The 27,639-nt window shown below is 35.8% G+C and overlaps 2 protein-coding genes across 3 annotated transcripts; one reads left to right on the forward strand and one right to left on the reverse strand.

Moving 5' to 3' along the window:
* Positions 1 to 373: 373 nt before the first annotated feature.
* Positions 374 to 7,477, reverse strand: LOC113117739 (L-threonine 3-dehydrogenase, mitochondrial-like). 2 transcript variants are annotated; one of them, XM_026286639.1, is made up of 10 exons: positions 7,338 to 7,477; positions 7,133 to 7,231; positions 5,552 to 5,723; positions 5,279 to 5,321; positions 4,947 to 5,017; positions 4,250 to 4,399; positions 3,993 to 4,165; positions 3,672 to 3,762; positions 2,579 to 2,848; positions 374 to 1,738 (listed from the first exon to the last, which is right to left on the reverse strand). In XM_026286639.1, exons 3-10 carry the CDS (start codon positions 5,715 to 5,717, stop codon positions 1,599 to 1,601), a joined length of 1,104 nt encoding a protein of 367 aa, XP_026142424.1. In that variant the 5' UTR covers positions 5,718 to 5,723; positions 7,133 to 7,231; positions 7,338 to 7,477; the 3' UTR covers positions 374 to 1,598. The 2 variants fall into 2 exon arrangements, with proteins under 2 accessions (XP_026142424.1, XP_026142423.1); XM_026286638.1 differs by having other exon boundaries at positions 5,552 to 5,726.
* Positions 7,478 to 12,087: 4,610 nt separating this feature from the next.
* LOC113117740 (XK-related protein 6-like) lies at positions 12,088 to 27,192 on the forward strand. The gene is made up of 3 exons (XM_026286640.1): positions 12,088 to 12,711; positions 22,474 to 22,670; positions 24,110 to 27,192. Exons 1-3 carry the CDS (start codon positions 12,101 to 12,103, stop codon positions 25,075 to 25,077), a joined length of 1,776 nt encoding a protein of 591 aa, XP_026142425.1. The 5' UTR covers positions 12,088 to 12,100; the 3' UTR covers positions 25,078 to 27,192.
* The last annotated feature ends 447 nt before the right edge of the window (positions 27,193 to 27,639 follow it).

Genomic DNA, 27,639 nt, shown 5'->3' on the forward strand with positions numbered 1-27,639 from the left:
TTTCTACAAATCCAGTTAACTCATGTTGACCAAATGGAGTAATAAATTAGGAAATTCACACCTACTATAGATGAAGTTCCTAAAAATTTGCAGTGACCATAGAAAACCAGCAGCAGCTCTGGTTTTATTGACTGCATTTCATTATACATATGCACTTTTTGGCAGTGAGGTTTCACTATTTCATTACAAACTTCATTTTGTGCAATTTCATCTGGCCAAAATCAAGCCAAGGTTGTTTTATACAACCTAAAAGGACAGTTTGTGGAACTGATTAATGTTCTTCTTCAAAAAATATATATTTTTTCTGAAGTAAGAAGCAAAAAAAATCAGGTTTGTAAATGACATAATTTACATTTATGGGGGAACTCTGAACTATTCCTTTAAGATTGCATTAAATGACGAAGACACCGATTCTCAAATGATTGTTAAAAATTTATTCAATAATCTTTTGCTGGCATTACATTAACAACTAACCAAAAATCAAAGATACAGAAATATATATTGTGGAGTTACATATGTCAAGTCTTTATAATTACATCAAATGTCCTCTCAAGTACAAACACAAATCTAATCCAGATACACTGTAAGCACCATGATGAGGTTATTACATTATTTTAATAAAACCTATTAACGAAAACGAGAACGAAACTAACACTTTTCAGCAATAGCACCATATTTAGGATTGTTGTTTTATAATGGATATTGCATTTCGTCCATAAAATCTTTTAAACACCACTACGATTCAAGAGTCTGTAAGATTTTTATACTTTTGAAATCTGTATAAAAATATATTAAAAACGGTAATAATGTGAAATATTAGGTAACACTTCAGTATAGCTACCAAATCTCACCATTAACTAGTTGCTTATTAACATGCCTAATATTAACATATTGACTGTTTATTAGTATGTATAAAACACATATTCGGCCTTATTAACTATTAATAAACAGCAAATTAGGAGTTTATTGAGGCAAAAGTCATAGTTAATTGTTTGTTAATGCATAGAACTGGACCTTAAGTGAGACCAAATATTATTTCAATTTAAAATAAGTATTTTCTTCTGTAATATAAAATGTATTTTTATTGATGGTAAAGCTAAATTTTCAGCATCATTACACCAGTCTTCACTCTCACGATAAAATTTTTTTTTTTCAAGATTAAAAATATCTTTCTCACCCCAGACGTTTGAACAGTAGTGTAAATTATTCTAGCAGAAAAAATAACCCATAGCTCAGAATTTACTAAATTCACTGATAAAAAAAACTAAATAATTTTTTTTTTATTTAAAAAAAAAATTATTTTAAACTGATTGCTACAGAACAAAGATTCCACCAAACAAATTTAGGCTTAAATAATATTAAATATATAACAAGGGAGGTTATTAAGATGATTGAAAAGAATAAGGATATAAATGAACCCTGTAAATGTTTGGTTTACTTCACCAGGAAAAGTGTGCAAATATGTCTTACATAGAAAGTTTGACCTTCATAAACTCAGTGTGTTACATAGTATACTGCAGAGCCCAATTACCATCCGTTCCATTACAGTAGGTCCCAAACACTTCAGATAAATTCAGACACATGATGACAGATGATGTTCAGTTGGCTTGAAGCATTCTGGAGTTTGAGCCAGTTAAGTTGAGCATCGTCTGAACCAGCTCTGGCAAACTGTAGTTGTGTTTCCAGCCCCAGTCACTGTGGGCATTGCTGTCGTCAAAGACCATTGGCCAGCTGTCAGCTAGAAGAAATAACACAGAAACTATTTGGAATGATGGATTGAAAAAAAAAAAATATATATATATATATATATATATATATATTGCATATCCACCAAAAATTATGCGATGCATTATCAGAATACATTGCAATTGCGTACAATACATCACTTTCTTACCAATGGATCTTCTGAAGTGAATGGGTGCCGTCAGAACAAGAGTCCACACGGCTGATAAAATCATCACAATAATCCACACCATTCCAGTCCATCAGTTAATGTCTTGAGAAAAGAAGAGCTGCATGTTTGAATTTAAAACAAATTAACAAATCATTAAGACATTTTAAAATGTAAACCATTGTTTCTGGCTATATTTCTGGCTGAGTCCATATCCATAATAACGCTTCATCCAGTGAGAAAGTTCATCCACTGTTGTCTTCTCACATAAAAATCCACCCACATATTTGTTTAGAGCAGTTTTAGACTGTTTTATCTTTTTAAAAGTGCTTGATCTGCGCATATTTCTCTCCTGATTCAGACCATATTACTTTTTCACTAAAAGCAATATTATGGATTACTGACTTACTGTATATTTAAGCAATGGTTTGATGTCAAAATGTCTCAATGATTGCTTTGTTTCTTATAAATATGCAGCCTTTCTCTTCACAAGACATTAACTGATGGATTGGAGTCCTGTGGATTACTTGTGGATTATTGTGATGTTTTTATGAGTTGTTTGGACTCTCGTTCTGACGGCACCCGTTCACCGCAGAGTGTCTGTAATGCAACGTTTCTCCAAATCTGATGAAGAAAAAAACTCATCTACATCTTGGATGGCCGATGACAGATGTGTGTGAGTCTCACCAATGGCTTGTCGAACTGGGTCAGTCTCGTAGGTGACCTGCAGGTCTGGCAGGTGCCTCCTGATTTCTTGTACCAGCTCCTCTGGAGTGAAGCTCACGGCGCTGATGTTGTATGTTCGCATGGACAGCGCCTCAGCAGGAGCTTCCAGAACCTCCAGCGTGGCTCTCAGACAATCATCGATGAACATCATGGGGAGTCTCGTGTCCGGCCTCAGATTGCACACACAGCTACCCGTTTTCACAGCATCATGGAAGATCTGAACAGCATAGTCTAATAGAAGAGATGTAAAAAAATGGAAGCAAAAGTGTTTACACTGATGCATTAACACAGATATTTATGCATTATTTACCATTATAAAAGTTATTCATATTTTGTATTAGCTTTTAGTTTTACATTTTCAGTTAGTTAATTTAGAGCTTCAATTGTGTAATTTCATTCATATTTCTATTTATTTTTATTACAGTTGTCGTCAAGCAAACATTTTTTTAAAAAATGTATTTAAGTTTGGGGTTTTTCATCGAATTTTTTTTTTATGTAAACGTTTAATATTCTTTTTTTACAATAACAGCACAAGGCAACATTTATCATTTTGTTTTACATTTTTAATTTTTCATCTAATATTTTATTTCAGTTTTATTTTACTTTGGATTACGTTTAGTTTACAATAACAACACATGGCTACATTTTTGTTTTCTTTCATTTTTTATGTTTTTCATCTAATATTTCTATTTCATTTAAGCTATTTTAAGCATTTTCAGATTTTAAGCTTACATGTAACTTTTTTTTGTTTACATTTACATTTTTTAATACTTAACAATAACAATACACAGCAACATTTTCAAATGTTCTAAGATCAAGTGTTTCATCTAATAGTTTAAGCTTTATTCAAATTTTTATAACTTTAGTTTCCAAAACCACAAGGCAGCATTTTTAGTTTTCTAATATTTCTATTTTATTTCAGCTTTATTTATAGTAAGACAGTAGAATAGACACTTAATACTTAATAGACAGTAAGAACACGGCAACATTCTCTAATTTAAGTTTTAATTACTTGTTTTTTATATCTAACACATTCAGTTTTCTTTCAGTTTACCTGTAGTTCCTCCGCCGGGTTGACAGTCTGCAGAAATGATTCCAGGGTATCTGAGACAGCGGAAGTCAAGACCATACCTGTGATGGTAATACTGTAATACACAACACAGAAATGTAAAGCCTTGAATAACGCATCACAAAGCTGTTGCACGGACAGTCAAGAAAAACAAAGCTAGAAACATTAATATGCATTAAGATAAGTTTGACATATTTGCAGGTACATACTGTATCAGACTTGTACTCTCTTTTTTCATTTAATATAATGCTAAAAGTCCCACCAAAGGTTCAGTATTTGCAGGTGTTCTCTCAAAAGCACTCTGACCTCTCCCATTAACTCTGCGTGAACCTTGGACACTCCGTAAATGGTTTGTGGGCGCTGGATGCACAGATCCGGGGTTGGGTTACGAGGGGACATGGGGCCAAAGGCTCCAATAGAGCTGGGGATGAAGAGACGGAGCCCATGTTCTACTGCGACATCAAGAACATTGTGCAACCCTAAAAATGAGAAAAGAAGAAAAGAAACATCAGTGTACCTTAGCACTGAAAAGTGGCTGAAGATGACTGGCCCCGGTGACTAACCAGTGATGTTGACGTCACGAGCGAGGGACACTTTGGCCTCTCCGTCTGCACTCAGTAGGGCGCTGTAGTGTATCAACCAGGAGATGCGGTTGTTTACAACAATCTCACGCAAGTTCTTGTAGTCCAAAATGTCCGAATATATAAAGGGACCTGAGATGAAAATTCAAAACAAGTCCAAAATAAATCATTAAATAAAAATAATATGCATATAAATGCACTTAATTTAAATATTTCATATATATTAAATATTAAAAAATTATATATACTAAATATATTTAAATATATTTTTATTTATATTTGCAAATTGTATTATATATTTTAAATATGAAATATCTACATATGCATAGAATGATATATATATATATATATATATATATATATATATATATATATATATATATATATATATATATATATATATATATATATATATATATCCAGAAAGAGTTGTATCAAAGTTTATACATTATAAACATTATTATTTATTTTTGTCATTTTATTTTATTATATATTTTATTTAAATATTCACATTTACAGAGACCTATGTTAGTAAATATTCTACAAATAAAATATATTTAAATTTAAAATATAGATCAATATATTATTAATTAATTCTACATACACATACATCACTTTTAGAGAAGAAATGTTTCAGTTTCTAGGACGTTGCCCACTGTGTGAATATACTGACACTCACCACTTTGGTAAACATGAGCTGGAGGTTTCCTGATATCAGACAGAATTACATTATATTTTCCAAACTGCTTCCTGTAAATAAAAAGGGAAATAAATAAGATTTTTTTTCATTCTGGAATGTCATGCTTAAAAATTCCTTATAGCCTGTCAGATATTTCTATGACAACACTAGATTCTGTAGTCAGCTAACAAAGAGTCTCTGCACTTTCTAAGCCAATCAGAAACAGCTGCCCATCTGCCTTTCACATGGTGACACCTGGTTGGTTAAAATGTCATGGGGGCGGGGCCATCTATCTGATGTTCTAAAATCATCTGAAAGTGCTTCAGTCTCACCTGAGCAGTTTAGTGAGCCCTACTCCCAGCTGACCCAGACCTCCTGAAATAAAAAAACAGACAGAAAATATGATTAAATCTCATCATCAGTGATGTGTTGCCATGGAGACTATGTTTCATGCTTCAGGATGTGGTAACCAGGGAAACATCTAAAGGTTTATATAACACCCATTTAGGCCTCAAAGCATCATTACAAAAAGACAATCTTTATAAATAGGATTACACAATAAACGGTGCATTACAAAAGCAATCACTTGTCTCCTGCTCTCATACCGGTAATGAGAACTCTGGGATGATCAGATTCAGAGAAGGACACCGAGTGAAAACTGGCATCTGATGCGACTTGGCGCGGAGAGAAACTGACACGGCGAGATAAAAGAGCGAGAGACTGAAAGCCACCGGCGAGTGCCAGACCTCTCACAGCTCTCAGACAGGACATCTTCTACTACTGTCAACACAGAGAGATGAATAAAGAGCATCGTCATCCACCTTATTTTTAATCTAAGAGCGCTGCTGCTTTTTCTAAGATTGAATGTGTGCGGCTTCCGGGTTAATTCACTTCCAGTTGTTTTAACTGTATACAATAATAGTCCATTAAGCTGAATTATATTGCAAACTGGTGTTTTATAATGACTTTAATTCATTATCATTATCATAAACACACTGGTCTGTAGCACAGATGCTTTTGTTATTTGCTGCACTCTGTTATTCCTCTATATTAATGAATATGGAGTCTCTGACATGCAGAAAACTTATACATTGCAAAATAAGGCAGATACACAGAAATGCACATCCAGAAATAATACTTCTGTATTACGTTTGTGTGCTGGGAAAGAAGGCTAATTGTCTATGACAATGTATTATGTTTTGTGTCTATTTGTAAAAGAGAGATTTGTGGACACAATAATATTTAGTTTATAGTTTTCATTTTATGAGCCAGAACTGACACAGAATGGACCCAGAGCACCAATTTACTATTTTAAATCTACTTATTTGAACTACTTATTACAGTCAATGGAGCTATTATTCAATATTGTAATGAATTAGATGTACATCTCAGACATCTTCAATTTTCATTAAACCCTATAGGACCACTGAGTGAAATCAATCAGTTTACTGACACATCTTAAATTAAAATATGAGCAATTAACTAAATGTTCATATGCCTGTAAATCATAGAATTATTTACCTTTCAACTGAATCTCTTTTACTGGGATTCTGGTTAGTCCGTAATCAGTTATTCAATTAAATTGTCAAAATACAATTTGAATAGAAGAGCTGTTTCAGTATTTGACAATTTATTGCATTTAATATAATATAAATATTAATAGAATCTAAAGTAATGGGTAAGATGACCTCTTTAAACAATTTTACATTTTGTGCAATGAAAACTAAATGACTAAATATTTCTGTTCATTTCTCCTATATAAGCACATTGGCTGATGCATCACCATCCTGCACATGCTAAACTTATTACATATCTTACTTCCAACTTTTACAAGTTATAAAGTGGCCTCCATATAAATCAAAAAGCTCAAATCTCTTAGTTTGAACAAAAGAATCAAGCCCTGGGGCATTAAACACCCCTGTGCTGCCAGCTTCTGTTCAAGGCTATAACACTTTAATAGAAACCATAAAATCAAGGTATATTAACTCTTTTGGGTGTATTACTATCACCACACGTAGTTTAAAACTTCTCAGCACTTATAAAGTAGCATTACTTACTTTTTAGTCTGATCTGAATCTGAAACAGCTTGTTTTAAAGACACATTAAACTGAACTGAGCTGCATGAAGGTCAACGGTGACTCTCTCGGTCACAGCATTAGTGTCTGGCTGTCAAGCAAGATCCTCACCTCGGAAATGCTTTAAATCCCCGGACAGATTCTTCTGGAATCTGTTACAATGTCTCAGTTCGGCGGCGGCGGGAACATCAAAGGCTCCGGAAACACGCGCTGTTACAGTGAAACATTCTATCACGTCACGTTCTATCACGTCATTCATTCAGAAATAAACTATAAAGTGTTGACAACATAGATGAGAGAATATTGATTTACTCACCGCCCAAATGTCTAGAATAAAAGAGGGAAAGAAACAGGTTAAAGACCTGTATGCGCTTACTTATGCAACTGCATATGAGTTGCAGAGGATCAGGTGTAAATGTCTTTGACGGGACTGACCATCAGTTCTTCTTTGACCATCAGTATTGCATCAGCTACAGGTCTCTATAGTGAGCGAGAGCCGCTTTCTGCTGTGATTGGTCAGTCAAACCGAGACACGCCCACTTTACGTTATATACAATGATTAGTACATTAGCTTCGTTTTGTTATTATAGTGGCCTCAAAACTTTTAGAGACAGACTTAAATGTAATTTAATACAACATTAAAAAATTATAAAGACAAAGGAAGTGAAGTTTATTTTAGAGAAAGATACAAAAAAAAAAACTTTTCACTTGCTTTGATATGATCTGTATTTATAATTTATTATAATTAGTTCTTAAGTTTCATATTTTCAACAACATATTTTATGAGATTAGTTATAAAAAAAAATAAAAAAAATATAAATGGGTCTTCTTTATCTTGTAACATTATAAATGGCTTGTGTCTTTATTTCAGCTCTATTATGATGAATATGTGGCATTTTATGTCTTACTCAAATGACAGAGATTATGTTTCCCTGCCATATATATATATATATATATATATATATATATATATATATATATATATATATATATATATATATATATATATATATATATATATATATATATATATATATATATATATATATATATATATATACACATAAACTTTGGTACTTGAATTCAGCATTATAATGTAAAGCAGAGTAATAATGAACACAAATACTCTTTTTTATGAATGACTGATGATAGTATTTTAGCTTCTCCTCAGACAGCAGACTCAGAGAGGTTATTGTGTTCAGACCATTTATTTAGTCTAAGTGAATCAATTCCATGTCTTCCACAAGGAGCCAGTGGAAATTACCTCTGTTTGTCTTGTAAATAACAAGCAAGAGTACTACAGAATCTGAACATCTATTCTCATTTATTTATATAAAGTGTTGAACTCAGTGAACCCTTGAACATAGACTGTGTGTCACCGTGATGTGCTGGAAGACTTGTAGGGCTTGTTTAACAAAGGGCTTTTCCCACACCTGCATGACATTTAGCACCCAATCAGGCTTGTGGGAATTTTCATAAGTCACATTCCTCATTTTTACACCACTCACTTGCAAAAGAGTAACAAAAACCATACCAAATATGAACCAAACTGTTACACTGATTATTGAATAATATATATATATATAAACTATAAAAAAAAAAACTAATGGCACACCAAAAAAAAAAAAAAAAGCTGAACAATTTTAATAAAAATATTATATCATATATTTTATTTAAATAATATTTGAATACATTATATATTTAAAAATAATTATATTTTAATATATATTTATTTTAAATGAGGAAAAAATGTGAATTAAATATATTTACCACGTATATACCGTTCGTATTTATACAGTGTGTGAATATTTTAATTATATCATCAGTTGCAGTTGTAAAGAAGGAAAGGTTTAGAATTTAGGGATCTGGCTTGAGTCCAAAGAATCTTTGACACAGTCTCATGTCAGTGGCCATGCTGTATGTCTTGAGCGTCTTTCACGGCATGAGTGTCAGGTTTGTGGGTAAAGATGAGGCCACGACTCAAATGCAGGGAGAAATGGCCTTTAAATGATAAACAAAACATACAAGTAATATGAAGAATAAACTTTATTTCAGAAAAATATTTAAAAATATTTGGCATATGCCATTCATATATGTGTACAATATTCTTCTATTTACATCATAATATTCATACTGGCATTTAACGCCACAATAATTGACCAGTTATTTTATCAGAGAGAGAAATTCAAACACCCACCCACCCACACACACACACACACACACACACACACACTGCTAGACTTTTATTTGTGGTCCGTTCTTCAACCCACAGAGTGTCTTTGACAGGCTTTTGGCTACTATTTTTTATTAACCACCAGAAGACGCTGTTTTTGACATTTGCAAAGCTTTGAATCTTTTCCTGAAACAGTCAAGAAAGCCTCTTCGCTTCATGAGGCTTTATTTGCCCATCACTACTACCCCGAGGGATGGGATGGGACGGGACGGGACAGGTACAAACAAACAATATATCAGCATAGTACTGCAGACACCAGGAGAATAAATAGGGAGACAAACGAGGAGGGTAACGAGGGAGACAAAGGTGGAGAAACTAAAAAACAATAATGAGATAACAAGAAGGGTGGGATCAGACAGTAGACAGGAGAGCACATACTGTACTGTATCACCAACAACAACAGTGACATCTGGTGGCTCACTAGGGCACACGAGCAGAACTGTCACCGAGCATTTGTGTGTGCAGCAGTCAAGCAGGAAATACATTTATTGTCTGCTTCAATAGCAGCACATAAGCAGCCCAGAACTCCAGGGATCTGCAGGCAATTATCTCACTTGTAGTATTCACTGCCCCTACAGTCACAACATTAGCTTTCATAAAAATGTCATGCCCTTGTGCATTTGTATTTAGTAGCTGTTCTCAAGCACGCTGCAGAGAATAGTCTCTCTTCTGAACAGGGAAGCATATGTGCTTTTCAAATCATATTTTGTGTAAATAGGTTTTGCTTTTGCAGTCAGGAAGAATGATGCTGGACACTCTCTGAACAGTTTTGTATCAGTCATTCCTTCTCTATACCTATTTTCAGTTTTACATTTATTCTTTTATGCAAATGTTTTTGAGTTCAAAGTGTCCACTACAGCAACATGCAATACTTTTGACTTGATCATACATTTGCAAAGTGATGAAAGAACTGGAACTAATTACACATACAAATGTTTATCTCTTTTTAAATCATCTTTTTTTATTATTATTTTTTATATAATTTAAATCATCATTTAATTGGAACGTAAATCTCGTTAAAACATTTTACTCAAAATATATTTAAGGCAACTTTATGTTTTGTACCTTAAAATATCAAAATTATTCTAATGGTACACTGTAATGGAGGAAAATGTCACTTTGGGGATCTACGCCACTTTGACAGGAAGCTCAGAACAGCCTGATTTGAGAAAGGGGATTTTTTAAATCATTGGGTTGATTTTGAATCATTATAGGATGGATGTGTGCACTGTTTGTGAATTATGCCTTCAATGACCCCTTTAACAATATAGTTTTTATTCATTAAATAAATAAAAACCCGCAGCAAATGAAAAAAAGCATCTTTGTTGATTTTAAATAAATAAGGTATTTTCTTCTTCTTCATCATCATCTTCTTCTTCTTTCCTATGGTTTAATAATGCACGCATTCAGAGTCTTTTGGGCATTTTTTCCCTGTTACTGAAAATGAGGTTTCCACTACTCTTCTGGTTTTCTCATGACAGTTTAATTAGCTCAGAGCGGTTAAGCCTCCCAGTATCTCTGTCAGACGCGGCGCAGTGTCTGTTTGAAGATTTGGACTCTCTCCACTGGGACGGAAATAAAGATGGGGGCTTTTGTCATATTCCTGTGACAGAGGGTTTTGCTTGTGCTCTGCTAATCTAGGAAATTCCTGTTGTGCTGAAAGCAACTGCAGTGGAGCTCACAGATTGTGTTCAAGGAGGCGGTTTCTTTCCCCAGCATTTTTCCTTTAACATAATAACCGGTTTAAATATGAATTGAGCAATAATACACGTGTCTTCAAATAAATAAATTCATGAATGTTTTGCTGTTTAAATTCTGCAGAAAACCCAATGACAATGGCAGGAGGTTTCCAATGTCATAAAAAGTCAACTTGTTAAACTCGTTTTTTTTTTCTGGACAATATTGGTGGAAATATTTTTTATAATAAATTATTTACAAATATACATTTAAATAAATAAATAAATGTTATTTTACAAACAATATAAGGGTGGAATTTATTTATTTATTTTGTAGTCAGAAGGTTTGTGTACAGAAATGGACTTTCATAATCAAACCCACATTGAGAAATATTCGTTGCTTATGAAAGTATGATTTTTTTGGGACAATAATGAGGGGGAAATATTTATATATTTAACCTTTAAATATATATACAGAAATTTTACTTTGAAAAAAAAAATTGTGTTTATAAAAGTGTTGCAAATAAAATGTATGGTTTATGGTTTATGGTAATAGTGATTTATTTATGTGTTTGCCTGTAAATTTAATTATTTGTTTGTTTGTTCAGTTAAAAAACTTTAAAGTTTGTGTACAGAAATATATAATATATATAATCATATATCAAATTATCAAAAAAAAATGATCAGAGTGAGAAATGTGTATTCATACAATTGATAAAAACAGATTTTATGTATTCATTTATATTTTTTTAAAATATATAAAGTATATAAATATATACACAAACCTCTCTCTCTACACAGACACACTCACTCACTCACTCACTCACTCACTCACTCACTCACTCACTCACTCACACATGTATCCTTTTTATACATATTTTTAATATACAAAATATCTTAGTAAATACACTGTATATCTTATTACACGATATTTCCAACTATTATTGTGAAATGTGAAAATCTTTCCTTACACAGGACGTGTCAAGACTTTTAACTGGTAAATTATTCATGAGCCCCACAAACAATTTTAAGTAGCATCGTCGTCTCTCTCTCTCTCTCTCACACACACACACACACACACACACACTCTCCAGTACAGGTATCGCGGAAGTGACGTCACGGAGCGCGGAAGGAGGGGAAGGTGGGGGGTGAAGCGTTCCAGAGAGCAAGATGGCAGCAAAATCCGATGGCTTGGGGGTCGTTACCGGTTTCGCCCAGCTGCACAACCTGGACGAGGCGGCCGGCGACGAGGATGCGCTGGACAGCGCGGCTATACACATCTGCCACTGCTGCAACACGTCGTCGTGCTACTGGGGCTGCAGGAGCGCGTGTCTGCAGTCGCTGCTGGGAGACAGGGATGCTGCTGCTGCTGCTGCTGCTGTAGGAGGAGGAGGAGGAAGCAGGCGGCCGCAGCATCAGCACCAGCGGGAGGAGCGCCTGTGGCTGGACTGCCTCTGGATCGTCCTCGCGCTGCTCGTCTTCTTCTGGGACGTCGGCACGGACTTGTGGCTGGCGTTGGACTACTACTTCAAACGGGACTATCTGTGGTTCGGGCTCACGCTGTTCTTCGTGCTGGTGCCGTCGGTGCTGGTCCAGATCCTGAGCTTCAGGTGGTTCGTCCAGGATTACGCCGGCGGCGGGCTCGTGGCCGTGGAGGGGCTCAGCAGAAAAGCCACGGCGGATCTGAGCTCGCGCATCTACGGCAGGGACAGGTGCTGTGTGATCTCCATTTGGATCTGGCATGCATGTGTGCACATCCTTCAGATGGGACAAGTGTGGAGGTAAGAGGCTGGGCGTCACATGTACTGATCAGATGCACATCATGTGCTTGTTTTGACTCCGGAGATCATGCACTCATAAACTGAGCTATTGCACATGTATCATATGTGACCCTGGAGCACAACATCAGTTGTAAGTAACACGGGGATGTTTGTAGCAATAGGCAAAAATATGGGTTAAAATGATCGATTTTTCTTTTATGCCAAAAATCATTAGGATGTTAAGTACATTTCATGTTCCATGAAGCTATTTTGTAAATTTCCTACCTTCACTTATTTTTTGATTAGCAATATGCATCACTAAGAACTTAATTTGGATAACTTTAAAGGTGAATTTCTCATTATTTCGATTCCAGATTATCAATCAGTTGTATCTCAGCCAAATAATGACCTACCTATCAAACCATACATCAATGGAAAGCTTATTTATTCTGCTTATTTATTCAACTTTGACTCTTATTACTGGTCGTGTGGTCCAGGGTCACATTATATGTCCATCAAGTCAAGCAGCTCTAGCTCAGTTGAAACACAATGTTTTCTTTCTCTTGCTTTACGGCTCGTTCAGTATCCTCTAACCATCTGTGTAACGATGCCAAACAGTTCATTTCAGCAGAATGACGGGCTCACTTCGGGCTGGAGAGTGTGAAATCAATAGAGCTTGTAATTAATTTACTTGAATGACCTCTGCAAGAGGAAAACAAGCCTCGGTCTGGTTGGGTTGGTTTTGCTGCATCCAGCTTGGGCTTGATTTTGTAGCATGTTGCATGCACTTTCAGTCCTGTCTTCAGGATGTTGTCAATATTTGAGCCATTCTAAGCTCATATTTCATGCTGACTGAGAAGCGTGTGTGTTCTGGTGAGGGGTTGTATTGGTCTGATGTGGTCTGTTAAGCTCTGCAGTTGAATAGGAATAAATGACAAATTATGAGCACCAGCATTAGGATTCAGATGCTTTAACCAAGTGCAGAATCACAGACATGTCATCAAGATACAGCATGAGGACGAATGGGTGGATACAGACCCACCACGTAAATTGTAGTATCTCACAAAAAACATAGCATATAGAAAAAGTTGTTTTGCATTTTGACATTTTGCATATAACGGTTAATTGCAATTTGCTTCCCAGTTTTCTCTTGGTAGAATATGTGTCATTGTCACTAAAATATTAATTATAATATTTTCAATTCAATTCCATTTTTTCGGGAATGCAGAATGTATATGTTGACTGATTTTTTGCAATTAATCTGTGTTTATTAATTGGGTTTATTTACTGCCATAGTTTAGTCTGTTGGTGCAGAATAACTTTAACCGGTCATATAAAGTGGAACATTAATTTTAAATAGCATTTTCATAGAAATTATTAGATTAGAGACGGTTTCTAGGCTGCATGTTTTTTCAGTCAGATTACAGCATTTCCAAGTAATAAATCATCATATTTGTGCTCTGTTCTGTTCAGTATATGTATAATCGCCTGTGATTAGCTCCACACAGCGGCCGAGCGTGTATCCTGAGAGTGTCCAGTGATATGTAAGAATAGCTTGTAGTTGATGCTTTGCTTCATCAGCCAGGCGACAGGAGAAGTAGTCAGTGTCTGCAGGCATGAATAAAACAATTAGTCGACTGTCACGCGGGTTAAGATCATCTGTCGGGCTCAGCGCTGACCAGAAGCGAGAATTTGTTCCCCGTCGGCGGCGCTCACACTCTCTGGATGAACATATGCTTCTCTTGGCAGAGATCTAACACTGATGAGGACTGATTGTGGTGTTCAGAGTGGAAGACCCCAGCTTGACTCGGAGCTCTCACAGCGTGAGAATCCATTCAGCCCTTCCATGCATTTACTTTACACATGCAGATCATGTCCAGTTGTTATTCTGGGACATTTGGGTTTTTCAGGATTGAGATGATGATGTTCTGAATGTTGCCAAGAGGTTTTTTGGACCCTACAGTTAACATATGACTAGAATCAACAAAGAAATGAATTAATAGTTTTAAGATGGCTTGTTAGTTTCTCTCTGGTCTCTGTCTGCTATTTAAATTTTTTAATATCCCATGTTGGTCTAATTGTATTTGGGTTTGTGTGCACATTTCTTTTGCTGCATATCTTGGCCTGGACACTTCTGTAAAAGAGATTTAAAAAATAACTCAAAAAGTTTTTTATTGGTTTAATAATAATAATAATAATAATAATAATACATATTGGTGTTTTCGTAGAGGATTTAATTAGTGTTGTTTTGCACTAAAAATGTTGTAAAACAGTTTTCAATGAAATACTACTAGTAAAATTAATAAGAAAAATACAAAGAAATGGCAATTAAAAAATTAAATTAAACGTGATTTGTTCGATTTTTTTTTAGGTAGAAAGACTGAAAGAGTATTTTCTTGCTAAATGTACTTCGATAATCTGTATTTACAAATTTGAAAAATGTTTATTTTTTTTGTATATTTCAAGTTAGTGAATTGAACAAACACTTAACCTTAAATATTGAACTGAAAAAAAATAATTACTTTTCCTGTATAAATATCTAAACAATCTTAAATCAAGATACATTTACTTGTATATACTGTAAGCTGTAAATATAAAATAATTTAAGACATTACGTCTTGTTTTCTAAAAATTAATCAGAAGTGAGTTTATGCTTAAAAGAGAGGAATTTGGCATCAGAAGAATATACTTAATTCAAAGAAAAAGCCATTTTCTTACCTTATTGGCAGATATTTTTGATAAATGTTAAGAGTCATCTTGCCTCTCAAGTAAATTAAAATGTTCGCACTGGAAAACAAGGAAAAATAAATAAAATTGCAGTGTGATATTTTCACATGAACAGTTCCTGAAATAATTTGGATAGTTTTGGACATGTGTTAACATCAAAATGAATGATTTTTATAATCCCAGAGACTTGAACTGAATAAGGGAAACAGGACATATCTAGAGACAAGAAAATTACAAAGAGCATGAACTCTTTTTATTATAGGACCTCTAAGAAGCCAGCGACTGTTATTCCTGGCAAGGAAACACAAGAATCTAATTAGCATTCTTGTATCTGTTTGTAACCCTCTGGGCAGCATCCTAATGAAACGGGTGAGCTGCGGGTCCATGCGGTCCTGATACATGATCTGTAGTGATCTGTAGTCTAGCAGCTGGTGTAGGTGTAGATGTTGCATTGACACAATGACCTGAATTCTGTTCTGTATATGTTCAGTGCACTTTCGCCCCAGAGCTCACACCTCTCACCGGCCCGTTACTGGCCTTTTACGGCCTCCACTTAACCGCAGCACGAGCGGCTCCTGGGACACACTTCACTGCTACACGTATCCCTCTCACAAGATATTGCTTTCATGTTTTCTTGTCCACCCACTCATGCAACCTTTACCTTGTTTAATGTTCAGCACTGTTTATATTGCGAATACGCTCTTTTTCTAGAATGACATAACTATGAGGAGACTCCTAGTTGATGTGTTTTGAACTTTTTTGAATCTGTCACATTCCAGTTTACAGTCATGCATTTTAGAATAGGAACATAAGCAACCTGTTGTCATTTGTTTTTAGCTTTTTGTATGTCTCTGTAGTTTAATGATTTTCATTTCTGTGTGTTTTTATTTTATTTTAGTGCTTAAATTAAAACATAAATACATTTTGCTTTGGCAACTAGCTGAAATAAAATATAAATATTTCATTTCATTTCATAATCATGTTTAGCTTTTTATTTATGTATTTTTATAATAATTTGATGTTTTTGTATGCAAAGGCTTTTTTTGCTTCTGTAAAGACCTGAATATTAATCTGTCTGATTTCTGAAAGTGTCGGAAAATCCAAAAAAGAGAAATACATTATTTTTTCATGGTGTATCAACCTTTTAGATGTTTTCACAAGCTTGCCCCTTTGTTAAGTGCTCAGAAATGTCCCAGTAGCTGAAAAAGGTCTAAAAGTCAGTTTCCTCAGTTTGTATTACTAACTGCTCAACAGTCTGTTCAGCTTTAAAGCTTTGAACTGAACCCAGACGGTTTCTTTATAAAAGATTCTGCTGTGAGAACCAGAGTTGCACACAAACCTCAGTGTTAAAGCTGTGTTCAATTATTGATTGCAGGCACAATCTTTGAAATTTTCAGGGTAAAAGCATAAAGCCTGTGAACTGAATCTATCCTCCCTGCGGGAGTTTCAGTAACAGCTCTCCAGAAGAGAAAGAGAGAGAGTTTACAGTGTCTCAGCAGGTTCTTTCTCTTAGTCATGATGCACTCGCTTGAAATACACCTGAATACTTCATCTAGGGTCAAATGAGAGACAAAAATCCAGACAATTTACTGTAGACCTGCATATCGTAAAGGAATAGTTCACCCAAAAATGAAAAAGTGCTCACCCTCAGGCTATCCCAGATGTAGTTACTTGTGTTTCTTTATGGGAACAGATTTGAAGAAATGTAGCATCACTTTATAACCAATGGATCCTCTGCAGTGAATGGGTGCCGCCAGAATAAGAGCTGATAAAAACATGACAATAATCCAAACCGCTCAAGGATACTTTAATGATGGATTTGTTGTTGCAGCTTTTCACTACATTAGATGGTAATTGATGGACTGTAGGGGTGTGGAATACTTGTGGACTATTTGGACTCTCATTCTGACGGCACCCATTCACTGCAGAGGATCCATTGCTGAGCAAGTGATGCAGTGCTACATTTCTCCAAATGTGATGAAGAAACATACTTGTCTTCATATTGGATGTCCTGAGGGTGAGTATATTTTCAGCAAATATTTATTTTCAAGGAATATGCTCTAGGTTCAAAATAGGATCCAGGTGTAATGTTCTCAGTGTTAATATAATGTTTTGCATATATCCTGGTTTAATGAGCAGAGTCAAACTGTATGCATTTGAAAAAATGAAGATTGCATTATTTTCTACATTTAGAAACACTTGTGTCTGCATGTTGGAGATTATCTGCTGTATGATGGTTTAATTGAAATTTTATTCAGAACTTTTCATATTTTTTCTTATTTCCACTGTGACATACAGTTTCAGAACTAAGAGACCAATTAAATAAATATCAAACAACAAAACTGTGTTTAAATAATGTATAACTTATCATAACAAAATAAACGCTCTGCTGGAATACATTCAAAATCATTTGCAGATCCTTGTGTTGAATTATGCAGGGCTCTGCTGAAATCTGTCACCATGCATTTGAATGTATTTGCACTTTTGCAGTTGTCACAGTGTTTTTCTAGCTGATATTTTATGCAATATATGTAGGCCTAAAAAATAAGACACTTGCTGGACCATTTTTCTGTGTGTATTTTACATATCCAGGGCAGTTTTGTCACTTTCAGTGGCATCTTAGCTTCAACCAAATACAGTACCTATGATTTCTGACCATCCTCATGGTGTTTGCTTTAGCTCTTTTTCATGGCCGTATTATCATGTGGTATGATTTCATATTGTGTTGTTGATAAATGTGTGAGGGATAATGTATGGTCATGGTAATAAATCTCATATCACCCTGAAGGGGGGTGTTTTGTGATTAATAATAGACTGTCATTTTGTGTGTGTGTGTATCTAGAATAGAGTTTGTTTTGAGTTTATTGGGTATTTTTCCAACCAAGGCTCATTAGAAAAACAAGCTTGCACCATAATTTTTGCAGATTTAATTTAAGCTTTTTGCACAATGCACGATACTTTCGAAGTGAAATATCCAGTGAATGAATGATGCTAGAAGTGTGTTTAGTTTTATCCGAAACATGATGAACATGAATCTAGCAGTGTTTTATCACTTTGGTAGTTGTTGAAATATAAACGTTACTTTAAAACTTGTGTTATCAAAAACAAATCTGAGATAAACATGCATTTACTGAAGCAACCATGCCATTTTAGTTTGCTTCCAATATATATATATATATATATATATATATATATATGTATGTATGTATGTATGTATGTATGTATGTATGTATGTATGTATGTATGTATGTATGTATATATTTAGCTCTATTACCGTAATTGGTGTTTCATGGGACTTTTGTGGTTTACATTGCAAGTGCACTGCTGTACCAGGTGAGCTTACAAGCAAGCTTACTTCAGAAACGTCATACACATTGAGCTGGTTATGATTGAAATTTCTAAATGTTTACAAATCATGCACTATGGTTAAAGTGTTTTGAGGACATTACATAATATTGTGCATGAAAATTAGCCTTTATTAAATGATAATCTGTCCTGTAATCATTTCTGATCATGCTCATGATATGAATTTATTTTTGTTAGGATTTTATTTTTCAATTCAGACTTTTTCTCTCGGAATAAAAAAATAAAAAATAAAAATAAAAAATACCAGAAAATATGTTTAGATTTGTATTCTTTGGCAATTTTTTTTTAAATATAATCGCGCAATGTTAAGTCAGAGTTCACTGCAAGGAAAAAGTCAGAAATCTTAGCTTATATATTGCATTCCGGTTCAGAATTCTCTTCTCTTTCTAAAAGCATATCCATCCCTCTGCTTTACGAGATTCTAATTTCTGCCTTGTTTGGAGTCATTTTACCCATTTTCATTTGATGTCTGTTCGATCTCATCATTCTGTTGCAGTTTGGTTGTCATGTGTTCTCCGTCATCCCATTCTCATTTCATGACTCCATTATGTTCTGTTTGTTTTGCATTAGTTTCCCTGATGGACTGGTGGTCTAGACAGAAGCTGTTTGGTTTGGGACAGGGAGGTTTACTCGCTCACAGACAGAAAGAATGAGAGAAAGAAAGAGGCTTCTGGAACAGAGCGAGATGAGTGTAAGTCTACCTCTCTGTCTCTTTATTCCCCCCCTTTTTAACATTCGTTTCTGTATTATTAATGCCAAAACATCTTTCACGTTTCACCACCTCTAACAACTTGTTTTACTTAAAAAATGTACTTTGAAGTGCTGGAAAGTGAGATGGAAACAGAATAAATTTGGCATATCACACGCATGCATAATGTTCCCAATCATTTTCCCATTGTCTCCCTCCATATGTTTGTTGGATGATATGAAACAGTGGAAATCCTTTTTTTTCATAGTTTCCCCCAGGAAGGATTTAGCGGGAAAACCCCAGGATTTCACAGGCGTGCACATCTTTCATCCGAGGTGTCACAATTCTAGATAAAAAGCGGAGTAATTCTGTTTGTCTGTATTTAGACTCTGGAAAAGATTATTGCTTTATATGGATCTATGTGTTGGCGTGCTTATTTTCATTCATAGTTTTCTTGCCTGTATGAAGGAGACTGGGGATATGAGAGATCGATTGGATGCATTAATATGGCACATCTGTATTATCTCCTTTCTAGAGCTCTTGTGATTTCTCTGTTTTATTAGCACTGTTTTATTTCTTTATTATAATGACTACATCTTACTGTATGTTCTTAATCTGAATTTTTTTGTTTTTCTGCAATAAATTAATGCTTTTATTCTGTAATCATGCATTAAATTGATCAAAAGTTAAATACATTTATATAATGTTAGAAAACATTAAAATATTTCTATGAAAAAAAAATCGTCAAAAATTACTGTCTCCATACTTTTTATTCAGCAAGGATGTATTAAATGAGAATAGAATGATATCTGAAGAATCATGTGACACTGAAGACTGGAGTAATAATGCCGAAAAATCAGCTTTGCATCACAGGAATAAATTAAATTTTACAATATTTTCAGATAGAAAGCATTTATTTGAATTTGTAAAATATGTCACAAAATTACTGTATTTTTTTAATCAAATAAATGCAGCCTTGGTGTGCATAAGAGACGTCTTTAAAAAAAAATTTGCTACTAAAACATTTTACTCTATCTCACAGTGCATCCTATGAATTTGTAGCTACATTTATCAGCTTTCATACAGAGTGATTTTAGTACATGCACTCCATGCTTTTAAGGCTGTATTGATTAACACGGGAAACAGCTTGGATGACATGAAACCCAACATTACTGTAACCCATCCGGGTGGATATCAGTGGGACAGCTGCGTACGGTGACTCATTCAGCTGGAAACATAAAGCAAATAAAGGCTGTGCACTGGGTGACTTCCTGTGGAACTATTAGAGAGATTTGAGATATAACTCTTTCTGTCTGGTGTTAGACTCATGCCTGAAGCCTGCTGGATGGCAGAAGCTTTAATATCCCAGTTCAGGCAGTGCAGTATCCACTGGCTATATATCAACACAAAGAGGTTGTCTGTGTGTTTGCATACAGTCAATACTGGCCATTAATCATTTTAGTTCAGATACGTCCACAGTGACTGTAAATAGATGCAGTGTTAATATGTAAACTGTGAAATCGCTGAGATGCATATGCGATATACTGTGATATCTCACTCCGTTTGTCTGTTTTCACAGCTTTACACTCCAGACTAGAGTATATGAGCAGTAATTATGTAAAATATAACCATAAAAACATTTCTTACTTGACAAAAAATGTATGTTAACTGAAATAAAATATAAAAATGTATACCTATTTAAGCTAATTGTCAAAGCAACTTTTCTTTCATTTAGTTGGTTGAGATAAATAAAAAAATAAAAATAAAAATAAATATATAAAGCAAAAAATACATCAAAACTAATTTTAAATATAAAAAAAAAATCACTGGAGCGGTGATGCCTTCTTCTCTTCGGTATATTGTCACAGTGTGAATACTGTGTGAATAGTGTTGTATTTGGGTTCTCCAGGACAATGATGAAATAAGTCTGCCCTTGATGGGAAGCTCCTGCTGCTATGTGCTTCAGCTCATTTTATAGACATTAATAATCCATGCTTATGTCCAGAGTCGCTGTGCCTCAAGCAACTTGTGAAAATGATGGGCACATGCAAACGATACAATTTATCTTCTTAATAAATGGTTACATAAATTATTAATTAATTTATTTATTCATTAATTTATTTATTTTCCAAATACTATCATTTTAAGAACACGGTGTCCATCTTTGGTAAAATGCATTGATGGGAAGTCAGATAGTGATGCCAAGTGAACAGTTGGACAGATAACAAAAATTAGCAAGTTCTTGGACTCATCACCACATATAATGTAGATTTATTGGATATTAACCTGCATTGAGGTGACTAGATTCCTGAAAAACAGAGATTTCCAATGGTCAAAATATAGTTTTCCATGTTGTTTCTCTGTGTGTTGCACTGAGTAGTGTTGTTGTGTGGTCTTGAGTGGTGCCTTGTTGTGTGTTCGTGCTGTGTGTTCCCTCCAGTTCTTCTCTACCCGCCTGAGACTCCCTGCTTGTTGGTTCCCCAAGGCGGCCGGACCACGAAGCCTGGTGCTGAGAATCGAGTCTCTGATCCTGTCTGCTTTGAGCCCCTTCACTCTGCTTGCATGTTCTGCTGTTTTCTGCTCTGGTTTTCTCCCCATCCTTCGGCCCAGATTTAACCAACGACTGAGACTGTACCCCAGACTGTCTACCTCTCAGGGCATTGATCGCCCCCTGCTGGTTGGAGCTGTCCCAAGATTGTACACCCCTGTGCTGTGAACTTGCATGTTTTCAATAAATCTTGTTTCACTCACTCTGCATTTGGATCCCTTCCTGTTGACCGTGACAGTATTTCTCTTGTTTATGTGTAACACAAAAAAAAGACAACTGCATAAATTTTCTAATAATGTTTACAAGAATCTTGCTCATTTTGTCCAGAGATGTGTATGTTTATTAGCTATGCATCTCATTGAAAAGGATCATTGGAACATGCTGTTTTTGTAGCTTCTGGTAACCGAAGACAAATTGTTTACTTGTAGTAATGTTTTGCTCTTCTGCAATACAGGTATATCCGCACAATGTACCTGGGCATCCAGAGTCGACGGCAGAAGGAACACAGGCGGCGCTTCTACTGGGCGATGATGTACGAGTATGCTGACGTCAACATGCTCCGGCTGCTGGAGACGTTTCTAGAGAGTGCCCCACAACTGGTGCTACAACTCTGTATAATGATCCAGAAGAACCGGGCCGAGACGCTGCAGTGTAAGTGTGAACCATACGTTAGTGGAGTTAGTTCAGTCATCTAAAGCTTAGCGCTTGCAATTGTATATTACAATAATATTTAAAGCTGCTTTGGTTGTAGATTCAAAAACTACTCATGTTGCATGTATGCAGCATCTTTTTTTGGATTGGGATTAAATCACAGTGGTTGCCTCTAATTTTAAATAGAAAGAGTACAGATAAAAGTGCATGAAGATGGTGCATTATTGACACTTTAAAGGCCTTGAACAGTTAAATACACAAACTTGCTGTAAGTATCCTCATAAACACAGTAATTTAGGTATAAAGTGAAAGCAGCTCTTAAAGTGACAGCAGTCTAAAATTCCTGCTGTCTGTCATTCATGTTACTCAAACAACAAAAGAGAGAAAATCTCTCATTGCTCTTGACTAAATCTTGTAACTTTAGTAAGAAGAAATGTATTTTTAACTTACACAGTGGAGAATATGCAGTTTCATACATTTGATTATTTATACATTGTATTTAACATTACTTATATATTCTACTGGAGTTTTTTTGCCCTTGCTTGTAATTAGTTTCTTGTTCTTTTTTAATCTTTGACTGTTTACTTGTCTTCAGTGAGCTTGAGTTTTTATTATTATTATTATTATTAATATAAATATATTTTTTTGTGATATTGATACTGGTGACAAGAATTATGACATTTCTGTGGTACCATAAAGACTTTATTTAAAGCAAACATAACTATACCGTGATGTATATCGTTACCAAAAAATAAAATTACTGTATTTTCCGGACTATAAGTCACACTTTTTTTCATGGTTTGGCTGGTCCTGCGACTTATAGCCAGGTGCGACTTATTTATCAAAATTAATTTGACATGAACCGAGAGAAATGAACCAAGTTAAAACATTACCGTCTACAGCCGCTAGAGGGCGCTCTATGCTGCTCAGTGCTCCTGTAGTCTACACTGAAAACATAGAGCGCCCTCTCGTGGCTGTAGACAGTAATGTTTCTCCTGGTTCTTGGTTCTAAATAAATGCGACTTATAGTCTAGTGTGACTTATATATGTTTTTTTCCTCATCATGACGTATTTTTGGACCGATGCGATACGGTACAATAAGTTTTTGTTCATATCGCCCACCCTTTCTTCACAGCTTAATTTTTTTTTTATCCACATTAAATTACATTTGTTTAACCTCAGTTAAGTCTGTGCATATTATATTTGTGTGCCACAAACAGTGCTTCGATGAAAGTAATGTAAAGTGTGACGAAACGAGGGGAGTCTCAAATGGTCACAGGAGACACATTTAAAACGCATGGTAAAACCAGGTGCAAATGGTCATGTGTCTTGGCTGGCTGCTTGTGATCAGATCACTGAAAGCATATCTTTATATCAGGTGGAAACAGGGCCTCTGATAAGTATACTGAAGACTGTCTCTAATCATGAATACCTCACAGGTGTCTCCTCCGTTGCCTCCCTACTCTCACTTGCCTGGGTTTTGGCTTCATACCACAAACTCCTGCGCGACTCCAGAGATGACAAAAAGAGCATGAGCTACAGAGGCGCGCTGATCCACATCTTCTGGAGGCTTTTCACCATATCTTCACGGGTGCTCTCCTTCGCCCTCTTCGCTTCCATCTTCCACATCTACTTCGGCATCTTCGTGGTCGTGCACTGGTGTGCCATGGCTTTCTGGATTGTGCACGGTGGCACAGATTTTTGCATGTCCAAATGGGAAGAGGTGCTCTTCAACATGGTGGTGGGCATTGTCTACATCTTTTGCTGGTTCAACGTGAAAGAGGGCCGAACCCGGTTCCGCATGGTGATCTACTACTTCGTGGTGCTTGCCGAGAATACGGTGCTTACTTGCCTGTGGTACGCCTACCGAGACCCAGTCACCACTGACTCCTATGCAGTGCCGGTGCTCTGTGGGGTTTACCTGACCTTCGCCTCAGGGGTGGTGTTCATGGGCATCTACTATGGGTTCCTTCATCCGATGGGACCTAAAACAAGGCTGCTAGCCAGCTCCTGTTGTGCCGAGCTTCTTTGGGGGCTTCCATTCCCCCCGGAGGCCGAGCCCATGGTTCTCACCCCTGGACCGCGAGCGTCCCAACCCACTCCCAGTCGGGCTTCCATGGGGGCCTTTGGCCAGCTTGACGACGCCTCGGTGGACTCCTGCCTGCCCGTGTTTCAGGTGCGCTCACCCGAGTCCACCACTCCCTTGGGCCGCTACCGGCCGGAGGGACCTCTGATCAAGATTGACATGCCTAGGAAACGCTACCCGGCATGGGATGCACACTTCGTGGACAGGCGCTTGCGAAGGACGATAAACATCCTGCAGTTCATCACGCCCGCCACCGTCGGGATCAGGTACAGGGACGGACCGCTGCTGTATGAGCTCCTGCAGTATGAGTCGTCCCTGTGACGTCTGCAACGTTTTGTGAAATGCATGCCATTTTGGTTTCCGTATAAATGTGTACTTGTGTGTAAAAGAGTGTAAGCATTAAGCATTGCACATTTTTCTTTTACGTGAAAAGCCTCTAGAAGATGTGTATATATTTTATATGTAGATACTGTCTCTTTTTTAAAATATCCGTTTAGAAATGTGTCCCTGTGAAGGGATATGTATGCGTCATGGTGTTTACGGCCAGATGAAACCATAACATTGGAAAAATGGAGATTGGTTGACCACGTCAACACCGCCTTGTGTTTTTTTTAAACAAATAGCTGATCTGATATTTCAGAGCCTTTTTCACATTTGCATTGATCGATATGCACAAGTGGTGGTTTATATACAAAAAGCACCTGCTATAACCTAGATTTTCCACTTGTGATTTGTATTGATGATGCAATCAAGTCACTTATTTTCGGTAAGAGTTGTTGATTTTTGAGTAGGAATTCTACTTGCAAACTACGGTATAGGGATTTGGCCTCTAGTGAATTAATCACTATACACGCCCCTTTACACTGACCTCTGCAGGTGAGAATCCACCTGTCAGACAAAATCCAAGTGGCATTCATTGTCTGTTTGCCTTAAAATCTGTATTTAGTTTATTAAAGTGTCTTGATTATTGTATTCTTTGGTTATCAAAGAAATACCTCATTGACTCGTGTGACTTGTATAGCACAGTTCAAATCCATTAAATCCTTTGCACAATAAGTATGGTTAATATTGCACTGAGAATCAGGATAGATCTGTTTAGTGGGAATTTATATCAAGAATTAAATAATAAAGCACACAGCTCTTGGGCGGTTTTGAAGGCACAGTTTTATAAAGAGAATAGCATATTGATTGAAATCCTCAATTATTTGGATGTTTTTATTTCTCGGCTTTGTTCACACCGCAAGCCAGAATCTCCTCATTCTAATTTTCAGCTGCTTAAATGATATGTACTATTTAGTGTTCTATTTCTGTTATAATTAATATTAATATTTTTATTGCATGTCTAGAAATCAAACAGTTTAGCATTATTCCACTGACCAAGTGCCAAGTATAATTGGTTGATTGGAAAACACATCAGATTCAGCTGTGGTGTGAACATAAAGCGTGTTTTATCTCATCAGAATTAAGCACAGAAAAGCCCCGACAAGGTGGCGTTGTATGACTGGTCATCTCCATTATTTCAACCTCTTTTCAAGCATTTAGACTGCATAGTGTGTAAACGGTTACTACTCTCATCTGTTTGTCTGGTTCCCTCATCCAAAATTCCAAGTAATAAACTTGTGAGGTGCAGAAATGTGGCATCGGGTCTCCGAGAAACCCTAGCCCACATATTTTTCCTATGTGCAATGACAGTTTTTTAATGTTTATTTTATTCTAAGGTGCAACAAGATGCTAAGCTAATGGCATTTGAAGTTATCTTTGCCTGAATATACCTGAGTGTATTTACCCAAGTAACCTTGTCAGAGTCTTACCAGGAGGATTTTGAGATCGTCTGAAAAGAGGATGATAATCGCCTCAACACACAGGGCTCGCTGCCGACCGCAGCGCGAAACAAAGCCAAATCACATCCTCTACTGTAACAGTCTCTCTCTCTGCTATTGGTGCATCCAGCTGCCTGTCAAGGTCCTCCTTCTTGCTGATTGGTGCTTATAGTGAAGCATTTCTTTCTTGCTAAGCATGCAGTTTGTTTTTTGGTGCTACTTTGATTATTTTGCCATGTGAAAACTGTGGGATTATTAAAAGTGCACCAAGTATTTTTTTTTTTTTTTTTTAATACCATGAAGAATTTTGCCTGCTGCGAAATAAATAACTGCACTTCTGAAAAATGTTTAAAAGGATGTACATGAAAAAACAGTTCTTCCTTTGCAAAATGTATGAGATGTCAAAAAATTTGGTCTAGGAGAAATTTGCTATTTCACAAAAAATGGCACATTAAATGAAACATCGATTTAAATACTATCATCTTGTAAAATGTTCTCCAACAATATACAGCTTTAAAAACACTTTAAATATAAATAGCTCTTCTAAACAATTGGTAAATTAGTCATTTTTTAGTCAGACTGAGCTATTTTAAACAATATTATTGAATAAAAATAAATCAACATTTGTCATCTTTAATGCATCGCAGTATCTTATTGGTTGGGATATATTTAGTTCTGCTTTTGAATTTAGCCAAAAATTATTTCTTAGAAAGCAGCATGATTTCTTTTTTTATTTTAAAGTAGCCTTATTTCTCATGCAATATTTTATTTCAGTGCAATATTTAAATTACAACAAAATATTGAAGTTTTGCGGCCAGTTTTTTGGCTGCATTTGTCAGTGAAACATGAACAAAAAAAATTACTTGGTGCACCTAGGAATTGTCTCCAGCATCATAGCCTTTGCTTTTCACACAAATTCGTTTTAAGCCATTTTGAGTTTCCAAATCAGAGTGAACCTGAAGCAGTGCTGGCTTGGTGCACCACATAGCGGAGATCACACATGTCCTTGACTCCATTGTGCCTGCTCTAATCCCAACAACCAGATGCCATACAGGTGCATCCA

The sequence above is a fragment of the Carassius auratus genome, chromosome 17 (genome assembly GCF_003368295.1).
Source record: "Carassius auratus strain Wakin chromosome 17, ASM336829v1, whole genome shotgun sequence".
Lineage (NCBI taxonomy): Eukaryota > Metazoa > Chordata > Actinopteri > Cypriniformes > Cyprinidae > Carassius > Carassius auratus.

Coding starts and splice junctions, on each gene's coding strand:
- LOC113117739 (XM_026286639.1), bottom strand. CDS start 5,717: ATGTCCTGTCTGAGAGCTGTGAGAGGTCTGGCACTCGCCGGTGGCTTT. Junction 3,763..3,992: donor ACGCAGAGTTAATGGGAGAG/GTCAGAGTGCTT, acceptor TGTGTATTACAG/TATTACCATCACAGGTATGG. Junction 1,739..2,578: donor CCCAGTTCGACAAGCCATTG/GTGAGACTCACA, acceptor TATTTCTTCTAG/CTGACAGCTGGCCAATGGTC.
- LOC113117740 (XM_026286640.1), top strand. CDS start 12,101: ATGGCAGCAAAATCCGATGGCTTGGGGGTCGTTACCGGTTTCGCCCAG. Junction 12,712..22,473: donor CAGATGGGACAAGTGTGGAG/GTAAGAGGCTGG, acceptor TCTGCAATACAG/GTATATCCGCACAATGTACC. Junction 22,671..24,109: donor CCGGGCCGAGACGCTGCAGT/GTAAGTGTGAAC, acceptor AATACCTCACAG/GTGTCTCCTCCGTTGCCTCC.